At 47.6% G+C, this 12,423-nt stretch overlaps 2 protein-coding genes across 3 annotated transcripts in view; one reads left to right on the top strand and one right to left on the bottom strand.

The window, feature by feature from the left end:
- PSMD1 (proteasome 26S subunit, non-ATPase 1) overlaps positions 1-12,423 on the bottom strand; it is a 152,677-nt gene that overhangs the window by 89,888 nt on the left and 50,366 nt on the right. The window lies entirely within an intron of this gene.
- HTR2A (5-hydroxytryptamine receptor 2A) lies at positions 1,705-8,672 on the top strand. The gene is made up of 4 exons (XM_078880272.1): positions 1,705-2,053; positions 4,233-4,433; positions 5,713-6,412; positions 8,231-8,672. Exons 1-4 carry the CDS (start codon positions 1,705-1,707, stop codon positions 8,529-8,531), a joined length of 1,551 nt encoding a protein of 516 aa, XP_078736398.1. The 3' UTR covers positions 8,532-8,672.

Here is a 12,423-nt window from a genome sequence, read left to right as displayed (position 1 = left end):
CATCAATATCGCCGCTCAAAGCGTTCAAGTCATTTCCCAGCAACCGGCAGGTGAAAATGAACGGTTAAAAAAAACGACAATAATCTATAGATGTGTAAAATTGTAACCAGGTTGACATCTAGGCAAGTCAAGAGCGAAATATACGCCGCTCGTTAAAACACACAGAGAAGCAGTAAAGTAGATTGGACACAGAAGTCTACAAAATTCCACGGCCGGCCACAATTCCACATTCCGTGTTCACCAAACTTTTGCATACACACGCAGACCAGGTGAACGTGATGTTAACGCGAGTTAGGATGGAAAATAAATGCATCGGTTGACAACCCCCTCACCCCTCCACCTCCCCCGACGATTTAATTTTTTTGAGAGCATCGTTCGATTGAAGAATCGGTAATTATTCATGCTGTCTGTACCGTTTGTATTGTCCGTCTCGTATGGTCCGTTTGCTTGTTCTATTAACCAAAATGTACGTGTGCGCAACAATCCTTTCGTCAATTAATTGCTGTATGAGGGCCTCCAACAAATTCCATTTCTGCACTGTACTTCAATGCTCTCATACCTATGCCCCCCCTGCCCGGCACAGACGAGCTTGCGCTTCACTTCTTTACTCCCACATTCTATGCAGCCCGTCTCCACAGACCCTGACCAATCGGCATCACGAAGCACGGTGAAATAGCTCCCATGACCCAGCGCAGCGTGGATTGACCCCTACCCACAGTGCTCAGTTGTGGAGTATAATCGACGTGGCGAATCGACTTGGGGCCGAAGACGCTTTTCTTCACTGCACTATAAGCTGAACCATGAAGTGGGCGTTTGCGGTTCATTCATCTCGTTCTTCTTTCAGGATCCGCAGCGACGCTCTGGCCTCCGAAACGCGATCGCCGATGATGTTCGACAGGCGGCGTCAGCAGCACGGGGGACCGCTCGCGACCGCAGATTACTCCGTCCGATTCTGCCGTCTGTGTGAAGGATAACCTCCCTTCCTCGGCCCCCGCCCACGGTGGCAGTCAATAACTCCCACTTCAGGCTAATTCGGTGCTCCCAGGCACCCTTGCAACTGGATACAATAACGCGCACTTGAGGAAGACCAACGTCAGAAAGCGTCCGCGTGAAATAAAATGGCAGCGCTCCTTGTAAACAACAACCCTTTCGTCAATTAAGCAGCGCTCAGGATCGTTCCGTCTCAGATCAGTCCCCTCTCCTCCCCCACGCACAACGTACGTGGTTTCTTGTCATCTCACCAATGCTACGAGATGATGTTTTTCTCCTCTGCCCATCAAAACCCTTTTCTCCATGTAAAATAAAAACACATTCCCTTTTTGGCAGCTACTCTACCATTTATTAATCGCACGGAGGACAGCTTTTTGAGAGACGGCTGAGCGCAAATGCTTATACTAATTAAAATGCACTGCGTGATGATGAAAAAACAAACTTACCCAATGAGAATTAAAAAAAAATAACATCAGTGGAGACGTAAGGTTTCCAAAAACCTAGTCTCGGCAACGCAGCAACGCACTGCATTGACGGCCAAATTCTTCAAACTGCGAGCGTGATCCGAGACCCCCCCCCCCCCGTCAAAATAGAGGCACGGGGGCACCGTCGCCCGCTCGTCAAATGGCACGCTGGCGCAGCGATTCGGACAGGCGCGCTTGCTTCCCCGCGCAGCGTAAATAAAATCGGCGGCGCGGACGGCGGCCGGCAGTCATGCAGGCGAGCGGCGAGCCGGAGGCGCTGGTAAACGTGTCCGCCGATAGGCAGCGGCCGGCGGGCTGGCTGGACACGACGGCCGGGGAGACCGCATCAGTCGTCAACGGCAGCGGGGGCAACATCTCCGTGGATCTGCGCAAGGGCGCCGGCCACCTGAACCTGCCCGTGCTGCTGCTCTTCGTGGTGGTGTTCCTGACCATTGCCGGGAATGTTTTGGTCATCCTCGCCGTGTCGCTTGAGAAGAAGCTTCAGACGGCCACCAACTACTTTCTCATGTCGCTCGCCGTAGCGGACATGCTGGTGGGCATCCTAGTCATGCCCATCTCGCTGCTCAACATCCTATACGGTGAGGCTGTCACCGCCGCTTATGCCCCCCCCCCCCCCCCCTGCTTACACACATCTCAGCAGATGCGGCATCCCTTTTGAGGATTGTATGTATAGTAACCAAGGCTGATGGCCAATACAAAAACTCTGTTGGAAGATGACAATTACATTATATCACGATGATACATTAATTATCTCATCCACCTTGACTGGCACGGCAAATTTGGGCAATTCTTTGACAATTTGGCCAATTTTCTTTTGGACAAGACCCAAATGACAAAAATACTTCATGACAAATTTTGTTCATATTGGATTATCTCCGGGAATTGTCATGCCCTTCCCCCAATTACAGAGACAGAAAGACAAAGCTAATGCATCAACTCTGTCAACCAAAAGTTTGAAAGTGTAAAAGAGAGGCATTTATTTTTAAGACAGCCTCAAATAGAGTTGTTGTTTTTTTGCAAAGATCCGTCGTTCTGCTAAAATGACGGTCTGGCACTTGTCACGCACCATGCAGCCATACATTTCTGCGCGGGAGTCATGGCCAACGGCCTCATAACTGCAATAAGTAATGCGGCCGACACCTTAAAAGGGACGCTCTTAGCACGAGTGCTTTGCTCTGCCAAGAGGCACCGTCCGTTATTTATGCTTCCCAGTGTGTGCAGTAAATGAATCGGACAGGCAAATTTCCTCACACACACACACACGCACGCTCACAGACGCGTGCGCGCACACTCACAAACGCGTGCGCGCAAAGTACACAAATTCCCGCAGGCACGAAACTACCGCCTCTCGCGTCTTTCCAAGTCAACCTCGTGGCGTGCACAGTAATTCATTTTCCTAACTGCTGCTCGTGGCTCTCATTTATTTATTGTTTAAAATCCTTTCAAACATGGCATTTCTGTTAAGTTACAAGCAGCAGGTTTGCGATGGGAGTCCTGTTTGGTTTCAGGAGAAATGTTATTTATTGCGGGCAGTTAATTTAGGGCAACACGGGATGTCTTTTCTTCGCAGTGCCCCCCCTACAAAACTAATCCGTGCAATAATGTCACAAGAACACAGGACTGATTTTCAATCGAAGAGAATGTAGGCCACGGGACCGGTGCAAATTATTTAAAGAGCACAGCGACATTTGCAATTTCCAAGGACAAATGTGCGCGTGCTTCCAACTAGCAAAGCCTTAATACGCCCCAACCAAGAATGAGTGACTCGAAAATTAATTAAAATTAGGGTATCTTTGTGGATGGAGTGGCTGGTAACGTTGTTAGGTGTCGTGCAACGGGCAAAATGGATTGGTCTGCGGTTACGATAACAGGCAGTCATCGCAGCTTTGGAGAGATCACCCCATCTTAATATCTGTCACTCTCCTGTGCCCCAGCAAACAAGCACCATCCATTAATTAGGCAAAGCCATCTGTGTACTAGTTTAATCAAACATGGCCCCACAATGGATCTTCCGGGCGTTACCGATGTACACCGCGAGCGTTCGTGCGCTCCGTGTTCAAAATCGTGCCATTAGCGCGTAATCAATTAAAGCGTGCCGCCGACATTTAATGAAGCGTCTTAGACCCCTCGACCTCTTCAGCAGTCAAAAAAAAATAAAAATTAACCGCCGCCTAAGGCTGATGGAAATGCGTGCGCGCAATGGACGCGTGTAAAATAACTGCCAATTCGTCTCGGCTGTGGTTTGCCGACACAAGGTAGACTGAACAGCGGTCCACGTGAAGTTGCGGGGGGACGATGCCAGGAATTGTCATGCACAGCACCGTCCCGAAATCCTGAGGTGATCGGTTAAATTCGATCTCTCGGCGCGGCGGTCAAAACCGTTGGCAAGCTTCTACAATGCCCTCCCCCCAGCTTCAGTCCACCTAGCAGTATGAATGGGCACACCACAGTCGGTCATTCGGCAGATCACGTATGGCGAGGTGAAGTAATTCTCACTCGTCCAAAATGTCTGGTCATTGCGGCCGAGCAGGTAAAAAAATAGGTCCCATCTAGTGAAGGCCCTTCCTCCAGTAGAGAAAAGTTAATAAAATGTCTGTCATTGGTCTCACCTGCATGCCATGTTTACGTAAACATAAATGCAAGAATAACGTTGACTTTCAAATAACAAAAGGAAAATATATCCTCGTGAAGATTGTTAAGAGCTACGGCACACCCAACCGTGCCAGCCCTAATTCACATCTATTCTTTTGCTCACAGGCTTCAAGTGGCCACTTCCACTGTCTCTGTGCCCCGTGTGGATTTACCTGGACGTGCTTTTCTCTACCGCGTCCATCATGCACCTGTGCGCAATCTCCCTGGACCGCTACATCGCCATCAAGAAGCCGATAGAGCACAGTCGATTCAACTCCCGGACCAAAGCCTTGCTTAAAATCCTCGCCGTCTGGGTGATATCCGTTGGTAAGTGGTCTTGTTATTCATGGCCCAAATCACTCGCATCCAAGCATCAGCGCTGAACTCAAAATACAGCTTGTTCTCCGATGACACCGCGTTTTCATAACGCGAATTTGATACAACGCGATCAATGTACGAGGAAACACATTTTTTGACAAGGTGGGTGCGAATTGAATACAACGCAATTGAGTGAACACCACTATGTCGCGCGAGTCGGAATGAGCGTTCGTACGGCTGCCTCGGCCTAGCATCGCCTTGTAGATGCTACACCCAGGCGCCTAATGTCTTTGTCCAGCCTGTGTTACGCATCTCAAGGGTACCTCGCCTGGTGGACAGGAGGTCGTGGGTACGATCATTTGTGGCCAGGTCGCTTCTGAAAAAGAGCTACGTAGCTCAGTGGGCCTTACCGAGTAAAAGAAAAAAGGAAAAAAATCAGATATTGGCCTGCCTCGTGTTATTTAAATATATTCCTGCGATAAAGTTAATTCACACACTCATTCATTACGGTATTAAAAAAATGCAGTGAATTGAAGCAAGTTTGCACTACTGCTGATAAAATGACAAGGCTTGCATTGTCCCAGCGATTAAGAGGATCTCTTGCATGAGCACAGCATCTCCTGATAAGTGACAAGAAGATTTGAAACATTTACAATTCCCAAGTGTTCTTCATACAATTAGAGAAAGGTATATTAAGTTAAACAACGGTGCTAATTGTTTTCACTGCCCGAAGCATCTACTGGTTGATAATTGTTTTTTACCCTTCTATCTGGCAACAAAACTGACACCTTTTTTACAAGGAGTCATGTTTGCATAGACCACATTGCATAGACCACATTATGGTCTATGCAAACATGACTCCTTGTAAAAAGGTGTCAGTTTTGTTGCCAGATAGAAGGGTAAAAAAACAATTATCATATTTTTTACTGGCAAATGAGGTTCCAATGGTGTAAACATCTGGTTGTTTTTTTTAAACAGTGGCTGGAGCAAGCAGCTAGACCCCAATGGCGTTTCACGAAGGTTGGCACACATTGCTTGCTCGGACGCACTGCTATATGGTCAATCATATGTGTGCTATACAGCGCTTCATCAATCCACTGCTGGCTGAAAGCCTCCGTTCAGTTCAGTTAGTCACGTTGATCATGGTGGTCGATCGAATTCAACTCGGGTAGCGCAGTCCGCACTGCACTTCCACCACCGCTCGCTCCACTGCGCCCCTAGAATTGTTCACAAAAGTTTTGTTTTATATTATTGCACGCGGCCTTTAAGTGCCTCCCATTTTGCGCAGGCATTTCCATGCCGGTGCCAGTCCTGGGCCTGCAGGACCTCGCCTACGTGTACACGGACGGCAGCTGCCAAATGAACATCTCCGACTTCATCATCTACGGCTCTCTGAGCTCCTTCTTCCTGCCGCTCATCATCATGGTGGCGAGCTACGTATCCACGACGCGCGTGCTCAGGCAACAGGCGTTGCTCTGCGAGGGCATGAACGGCTGCTCCAACTCCAGCAGCTACAACAGCAGCTACAGCAGCGGCGGAGGCAACAACAACCACGGCCGCGGCCGGGCGACCTCGCTCACGTCCGCGACACCGCCCGAAGCCGTCGGCCTCCCGGGCGGGGGGCCCTACGTCGCATTGTCGTCCCTCGACGGGGTCCCCGCGCCTCCCGACGCCGCCCTCTTGCCGCACAGGGCGGGCCGCGCTAAGAGCAAGAGCGTGACGCCTTCGCAGAAGCGGACGATGCAGGCGATAACCAATGAGCAGCGTGCTTCCAAGGTGCTCGGCATAGTCTTCCTGCTATTCGTCGGGATGTGGTGCCCGTTCTTCATCACAAACGTGCTGTCGGCCCTGTGCCCAGCGGACGCGTGCAACAGGCACGCCATGGCGGCGCTGCTCGACGTCTTCGTGTGGGTGGGGTACGTCTCGTCCGGAGTCAACCCGCTCGTCTACACGCTGTTCAACCGCACGTACAGGCAGGCCTTCGCAAGGTGCGTTTCTGCGATTGCGTTACGGCGACGTTCCCGCAAGTGCTTTTTCTTCGCGCCCGCATGTTTCAAAAGGTCTTCTTGCGTGTCGAAAGCATTCCACCAAGTCGATACCGCACCTCGGATTGGCACGGTTGGCTACGTACGGTGCAAAACAAGTTCAACGTACGTACCCCAACCTCGGCATTTAAATATTGCCATCAATAATTTACGAGTTGAAGATCCGATTTGCAAAGCGTAAGGTTTTTCGCGGTCATGCTCCACAGCTGTCCGACACGTTTTTTCCGTTTGTGGTTACCGCTCGCGACGCGTCGTTCGGCACGAACACAAAATCGTGCTCGAGAAGAAACTCACGGGCACCTTCTGCACAACGGTGCAGAACGACTCGCGGCACTAACAGAAAACACATCGGGCGAGCTAAACGGGAATGAAAATTCACAACAAGTCCTGGCCGTTCGATCGGGAAGAAAAGTGCAATTTAAAAAATGTAACGTCTGTCAATGTTTGCGCCATGAGGGTAAACGTCTGCAGTGAGGGTGGAGTGATTGACCCCCCGAACCCCCGATTCAATGGAGTGTATTGTGGATTTCCTCGGAGTGTTGTGTGGCCTGAATGCATTTCACCTTAGCCAGATAATTGAAAACGGTGATCTAGCTGGAGTTTTTTTTTAGGAGGGACTGACATTGCACGCGATGCACCTGGCAGAGAGGGTAAAACATAAAATAGGTGAATATGCGGCGCTGCAGTTTGCTTGGTCACGCCGCTACATCGTGCAATGTTGTTTTTTTTTTACTTCATTAATGCCACTGGCCACTTGCTGGGTCGTGAAATACAGAAATACACGGGTAGAAAATGAGCATTCCTGGTTGAAAGAGGAGTTCAAATCATTTAATGAAATCATAAACCAAATTGAAAACGATTAAAAGATAAAAAAAATAACTGTTCCATTATTATTTAAATGACAACTCCCCCTTGCAATGTAAGCTTCACCACATATCTGGTGGTAATTGTCAGACAATTACAAGAATTTCTTTTTTTTTTCAGACACATTTTCAATCTCCCAATCAAAACAACTGAACGAGCACATTTAAATATATAGCTTCCATTACATCGAAAGGACATGTTTAATAACACTCACATTATTTTCACCCCATGGACTCTTTCATTAGTCTGGGGTAATATCAGATTTTAAAATAACAGTGATAAAAGGCAATGCGTACATGGCTGGACAATAAGGTGCTGTATAGCAGACAGTACATCAAGTAGGCTTGGAGTAGAAAATCCTCGCGGAGTTTATCCATGCTCCTCTCAAATGCATGGGATTTCCCCAGGCACTCCTTTCAAAGATACGTGGCCAGCATGGAAGAGTAGACCAAGGCGATCTCGAGCAGCCCCCACTCGTAGGAGACCCTTGCACGGGCAGCGGCGTGACCAAGCAAACTGCAGTGCTGCATATTCACCTCTTATTTTTAAATCCTTTATATTAAGTTCACTTGCTTGCGCGCTTACGAACGTGCAAATCTTTCGGTCGTTTTTTAACCCACTTCCCGTGATCCAATCGAGCTGACATTTTGCACACAGACTCGTTGTGCGTGACAATTTATTTTCGTGAAAATTTTTTTCCATAACTTTACACTTTTTAGGAATTTTCTTTTAAATATTTAATTACCAATTGCTTAATAGTGGCAGGCAATCATCTGACCCATAGGTGGCAGCCATCTCAAGCCAGAGGACGAGAGGACTCTAGCCGCCACGCATATAAAGGATTTATAGTGAAAAACTTTGTTTTTACGGGTTATACTTGTTTACCCTCTCCGCCAGGTACATCGCGTGCAACTTCAAGACGCCGCAGAATGCTGCGGCGGTGTCGCGCGGAATGAACCGCGAGCCGTCGCACAACGCGTCCATGCTGGCCTCGGCGCGCGACAGCCTCGTGCCGTCGTCGTCCACGCCGGGATTCAGCTCCTCGTACTCCTTCCAAAGCCTCATCGGCAACGCTCGCTCCCCCAACGGGCGCCAGCTTCCCGCCGGTCCCGAGCGAGGCGGAGACGCCGCCGCCGCCATCACGCGAAGCGGAAGTGGCTCCGTCGGCGCAAGCGCCGTGGCGGACAGCCGCGTGTAACCATCGCCGCGCCAAACCCAGCTACGGCTCTCGCAGCAGGAGCCGGATCGTTGTAAGGATGCTGCGTTCTGCCGGCGTGGGCTACAGTGGCCAGGTCCAGGAGGTGCTGCCCCCCGTTGCCGGGATGTGCGAAACGTTACGACTCCGTCTGGTCCAGCCGTGTATAACGCCTAGGAGCTGCAACAGCTGTGCTGCTGCTGCTGCCACTGCTGCGATTCATATCGCAGCAGTGGTGGACAATGCACATCTGCAGTCGAGCAAAGTGGAGCCTCGGTGCGGTGGCTCATGCGAAGATGGGAGCCAGTGATCCAGGCTGGGTGTGGATATGGAGCCGACATGCGTTGAAGGGTTAACGCCTCTCGTATCGGCGAAGTTTTAACGTCGCGATTCCTTCTCGCATGCAAACAAAACAAAAGGAATTGTCCAAAGATCCCAAGCACAGCCTTGAAGCTTTCTTAGGGAAACAAAAAATTAGAAGAGAAAGTTGAATGTGCTAAGAGCATTAAGACTAAAGTTGCGTGACCTATAAAGGCAATAATATAAAACCTCCACAGCATCAAAAAAGCTTTGTAGCCTCGCTATGGTTAAACCACAAATTGCAGTCAAAAGGGAATTGTAGTTCTTCAGTTTTGATGTTATTACTCAACTTTCGATTTTCTTATAGAGCTGAACATCTCGAATGGCGGATGAGGGTGACAACTCTTTGTGGAAGCGCCAACGGACGATCTTGGCGACGTTCGCGACAACAATGAAGCCCGCTCTCACGCCTGTAAAAACGGGCTCCCGAAATTCCGCATGCGGTTTCAATTCGTATCAAGCCGGGGGAATCTCACGGCTGTAACCAAGCGGTGAGGCATTGCCGAAAACCCTGCAAACACGAGGCGTGCTCCAGGTTTGCCACCGAGTCCGGCAAAAACATGTTTGAATCAAGATGAGACATTGGCTCAAAGGCCTGAAACTCCACCTTCCTCAATCCCCAGCTGCCAGGACACTAAGTGACAAGAGATGACAATCTGGCTCTGAGACGCCAGTAAAAAATGTTAATTCTTCACCAATGCGCCTCCACACCCCCCCCCCCCACCTGATTTTGAATACGACAGCGTCCTGTAGAGAACCCAGTGCCAGTCACAAACGATCAGGTCTGACAGGAAATTCTCTATCTCAAAAAGGCACGTTCATGAATAACAATAGTTGGCTTTTAAATTAAATCAATTATAAACCATAAAAATTATTCTGACTCAATGGACTCTTACCTAGTTTTAAAGGCCAATGACAGATTAATTGGAAAATATCCTGAAGGTGCTTTTTTCCCAGACAATATATTTTATTTATTTATGTTCATATTTTATGCAAATGACCTAAAAATAAAACAGTGATTACAGTACCAATACAAGCTTTGGGCACGACTACTATTGTACTTTTAAGAATTTTACGATAATACCAAAAATAATAAAAATATTGACATGTTCACTCAATAGGTTTTTCCCCTTTTTTCTGGCAACAAATCAAGGTGTTAAGTTGTTAAAACACCAAACGGAAACCTTTTACAAGGAATCATGTCTGCATTCACCACAATACTTGTGGTCAGAATGCAAACAAAAACACTCTGATAATATATGCATTATCCTTGAAACTGATTGGTCCACACCAGACAGCTTTCTTTTGAGCCTCATCTCAAACGGTGTTAGACCAGAGGACGCCAAAAGGCGTACAGCTCAAAGACAATGCACTATCAGAGTAATGAGAGCTCGGGGTGAGAATCTACATCATGGGACCTCCTTTGCCAGTACCAAAATATGAGAAGAGGTTGTTCCCCTTTTCTCAAAAGAAAGCTGTCTCTGGTGTGGACCAATCAGTTTCAAAGACATTGCATATATTATCAGAGTATGTTTTTTGTTTGTATTCTGACCACTAGTATTGTGGTTAATGCAGACATGATTCCTTGTAAAAGGTTTCAGTTTGGTGTTTTATCAACTTAACACCTGCTTTGTTGCCAGAAAAAGGGGGAAAACCTATCATCATATTTTGGTACTGACAAAGGAGGTCCCATGATATGTCCACTCAAGACATCACAACACCAATGATGCAACATAATTCCATCAACTTTTAAGCGTCGTATTTGCTTTTGATGCAACTTAAAACAATGTTTTATTAAGTGATTAACCACGTAACAAAGAGGTTTTAATACACCGAAAAAATATATATATACACCACCAATTTACGACACAAAGCAATGGCATGGTACAAAACCGCCCATTCCACTTTGTGTCCGCCGCCAAGTTTATGGTTTTAGCAAGGAGAGAAAATCTGTTTTACTGGTCTGTGAAATCGGTGGATAGCTTTTATAAGTATTTAAACATTTCACAGCGTTGTAAGCGAAGGACGCTGTCATCTGCTGAACACAATTTCTGCCGCGAGACTCAATGCGTCTTTGCTAAGGCTTGGGAGATTTTTCTTTCGCTTCATCAACGATCCGCGAGCGATTACGGTTCGAGTTGCAAGCATACGCGAGTGGGGTTTTTTCTGCATTCAACGAACAAGCCTCCCCGATAACTTGCCAGCAAAAAAGGATGTTAAGAGCAAGGTCTAGGGTGCAACACGTGCACAAGCGCGTGGGTATAATATCACTCGAGGAACATCTACAAATCAAACCGTCGGATAAAACCAACCGAAGGACATTGGGGTAATTTAACGCGCAACAAAATAAACAGCTGCCATCGAAGGAAGTATTTTGTTGTTACGACCTGCTGGACAACACAAACGCAGGGGTTTGTTGATAAACAATGGCCTCAACGAAGAGACACCTGAGTTCCTACCAATAAAACTAATGAGTTGAACTCCTGGCCAGAGTCAATGTCATCATAATCATATTCGTTCCTCCAGGGATGGTAAAATGAGGTACCACTTAATGAGTTGGCACTACACTATGGGAACCTCATTTGCCAGTAAAAATATGATAATTGTTTTTTTACCCTTCTATCTGGCAACAAAACTGACACCTTTTTACAAGGAGTCATGTTTGCATAGACCACAATACCTGCAGTCATAATACAAACAAAAGAACATAACTCTGATAATGTGCACTGTCCTTGAAGTTGATTGTTGACACTACTTGGGTATGAGAATTAACACCAATTGTGCAATGGATCAACAACTGGTTTCCGTCACAGGAATATCTGTTGGGAGGCTCCAGGACCGCAAAGGAGAGACGAGAACAACTTGGTCGCTCGTTGGGATTAAAAAACGCTCGGATTAAAAAAATGATCAAGAGGGAAACAAACGTGTACATAAGGAAGACTAATTTAATAGAGCCTTCAGCAAGACCAATGTATCTGCTTCAAACTCCACCGATGGATTTTATGTGCGTACGTTAATTTAGGCACTGAAGAACGATCTCGGGCATGTCTCTTGGGGCCGGTGGATTATAATTAGATTCTTTACGGAGATGACCGGACTACGTTGAAGCCGAGACACCTGTATTCACTCTCTCTCTGCATACTTCACGCAATATTTCACATGTAGTCTCTGCCAAAAAAAAAAATTCAAAGCTGGGGTGGTTCCATCTCACCACATGCTATGGGGGCAATAATGTAAAACTGTGTTTGGAATGGGGCTCTGTTCAACACAGGTCTCCCCCCCCTGCAATCAGGAGTGGAAAACCACTGGACTATGGGGTGGTGGGGGGGTATACTCTTACTCTGTCCGCAAACTTTAAGCCACTTCGAAACAACCCGCAAATTCCACGTAACCGTGTGTGAAAGAGTCTGAAGCCGCACTGGTCGAGGATTGGAGGGAAATATTTTCAACGTGGCAACACCGTTTTAGTAATGTCAGCACGCGTGGCCACTCATGTCACTGCAAAGGCCTCGACATGCAAGCTACTTTTTTGCAT

This window comes from Lampetra fluviatilis, chromosome 56 (genome assembly GCF_964198595.1).
Source record: "Lampetra fluviatilis chromosome 56, kcLamFluv1.1, whole genome shotgun sequence".
Taxonomy (NCBI): Eukaryota; Metazoa; Chordata; class Hyperoartia; order Petromyzontiformes; family Petromyzontidae; genus Lampetra; species Lampetra fluviatilis.
The sequence above is the reverse complement of the archived record's forward strand: the minus strand, read 5'-3'. Positions and strand labels throughout refer to the sequence as shown.

Excerpts from the sequence above, each read along its gene's own strand:
- HTR2A (XM_078880272.1), top strand. The coding sequence starts at position 1,705 with ATGCAGGCGAGCGGCGAGCCGGAGGCGCTGGTAAACGTGTCCGCCGAT. Across the intron at positions 2,054-4,232 it reads GCTGCTCAACATCCTATACG|GCTTCAAGTGGCCACTTCCA; the intron begins GTGAGGCTGTCA and ends TTTTGCTCACAG. Across the intron at positions 6,413-8,230 it reads TACAGGCAGGCCTTCGCAAG|GTACATCGCGTGCAACTTCA; the intron begins GTGCGTTTCTGC and ends CCTCTCCGCCAG.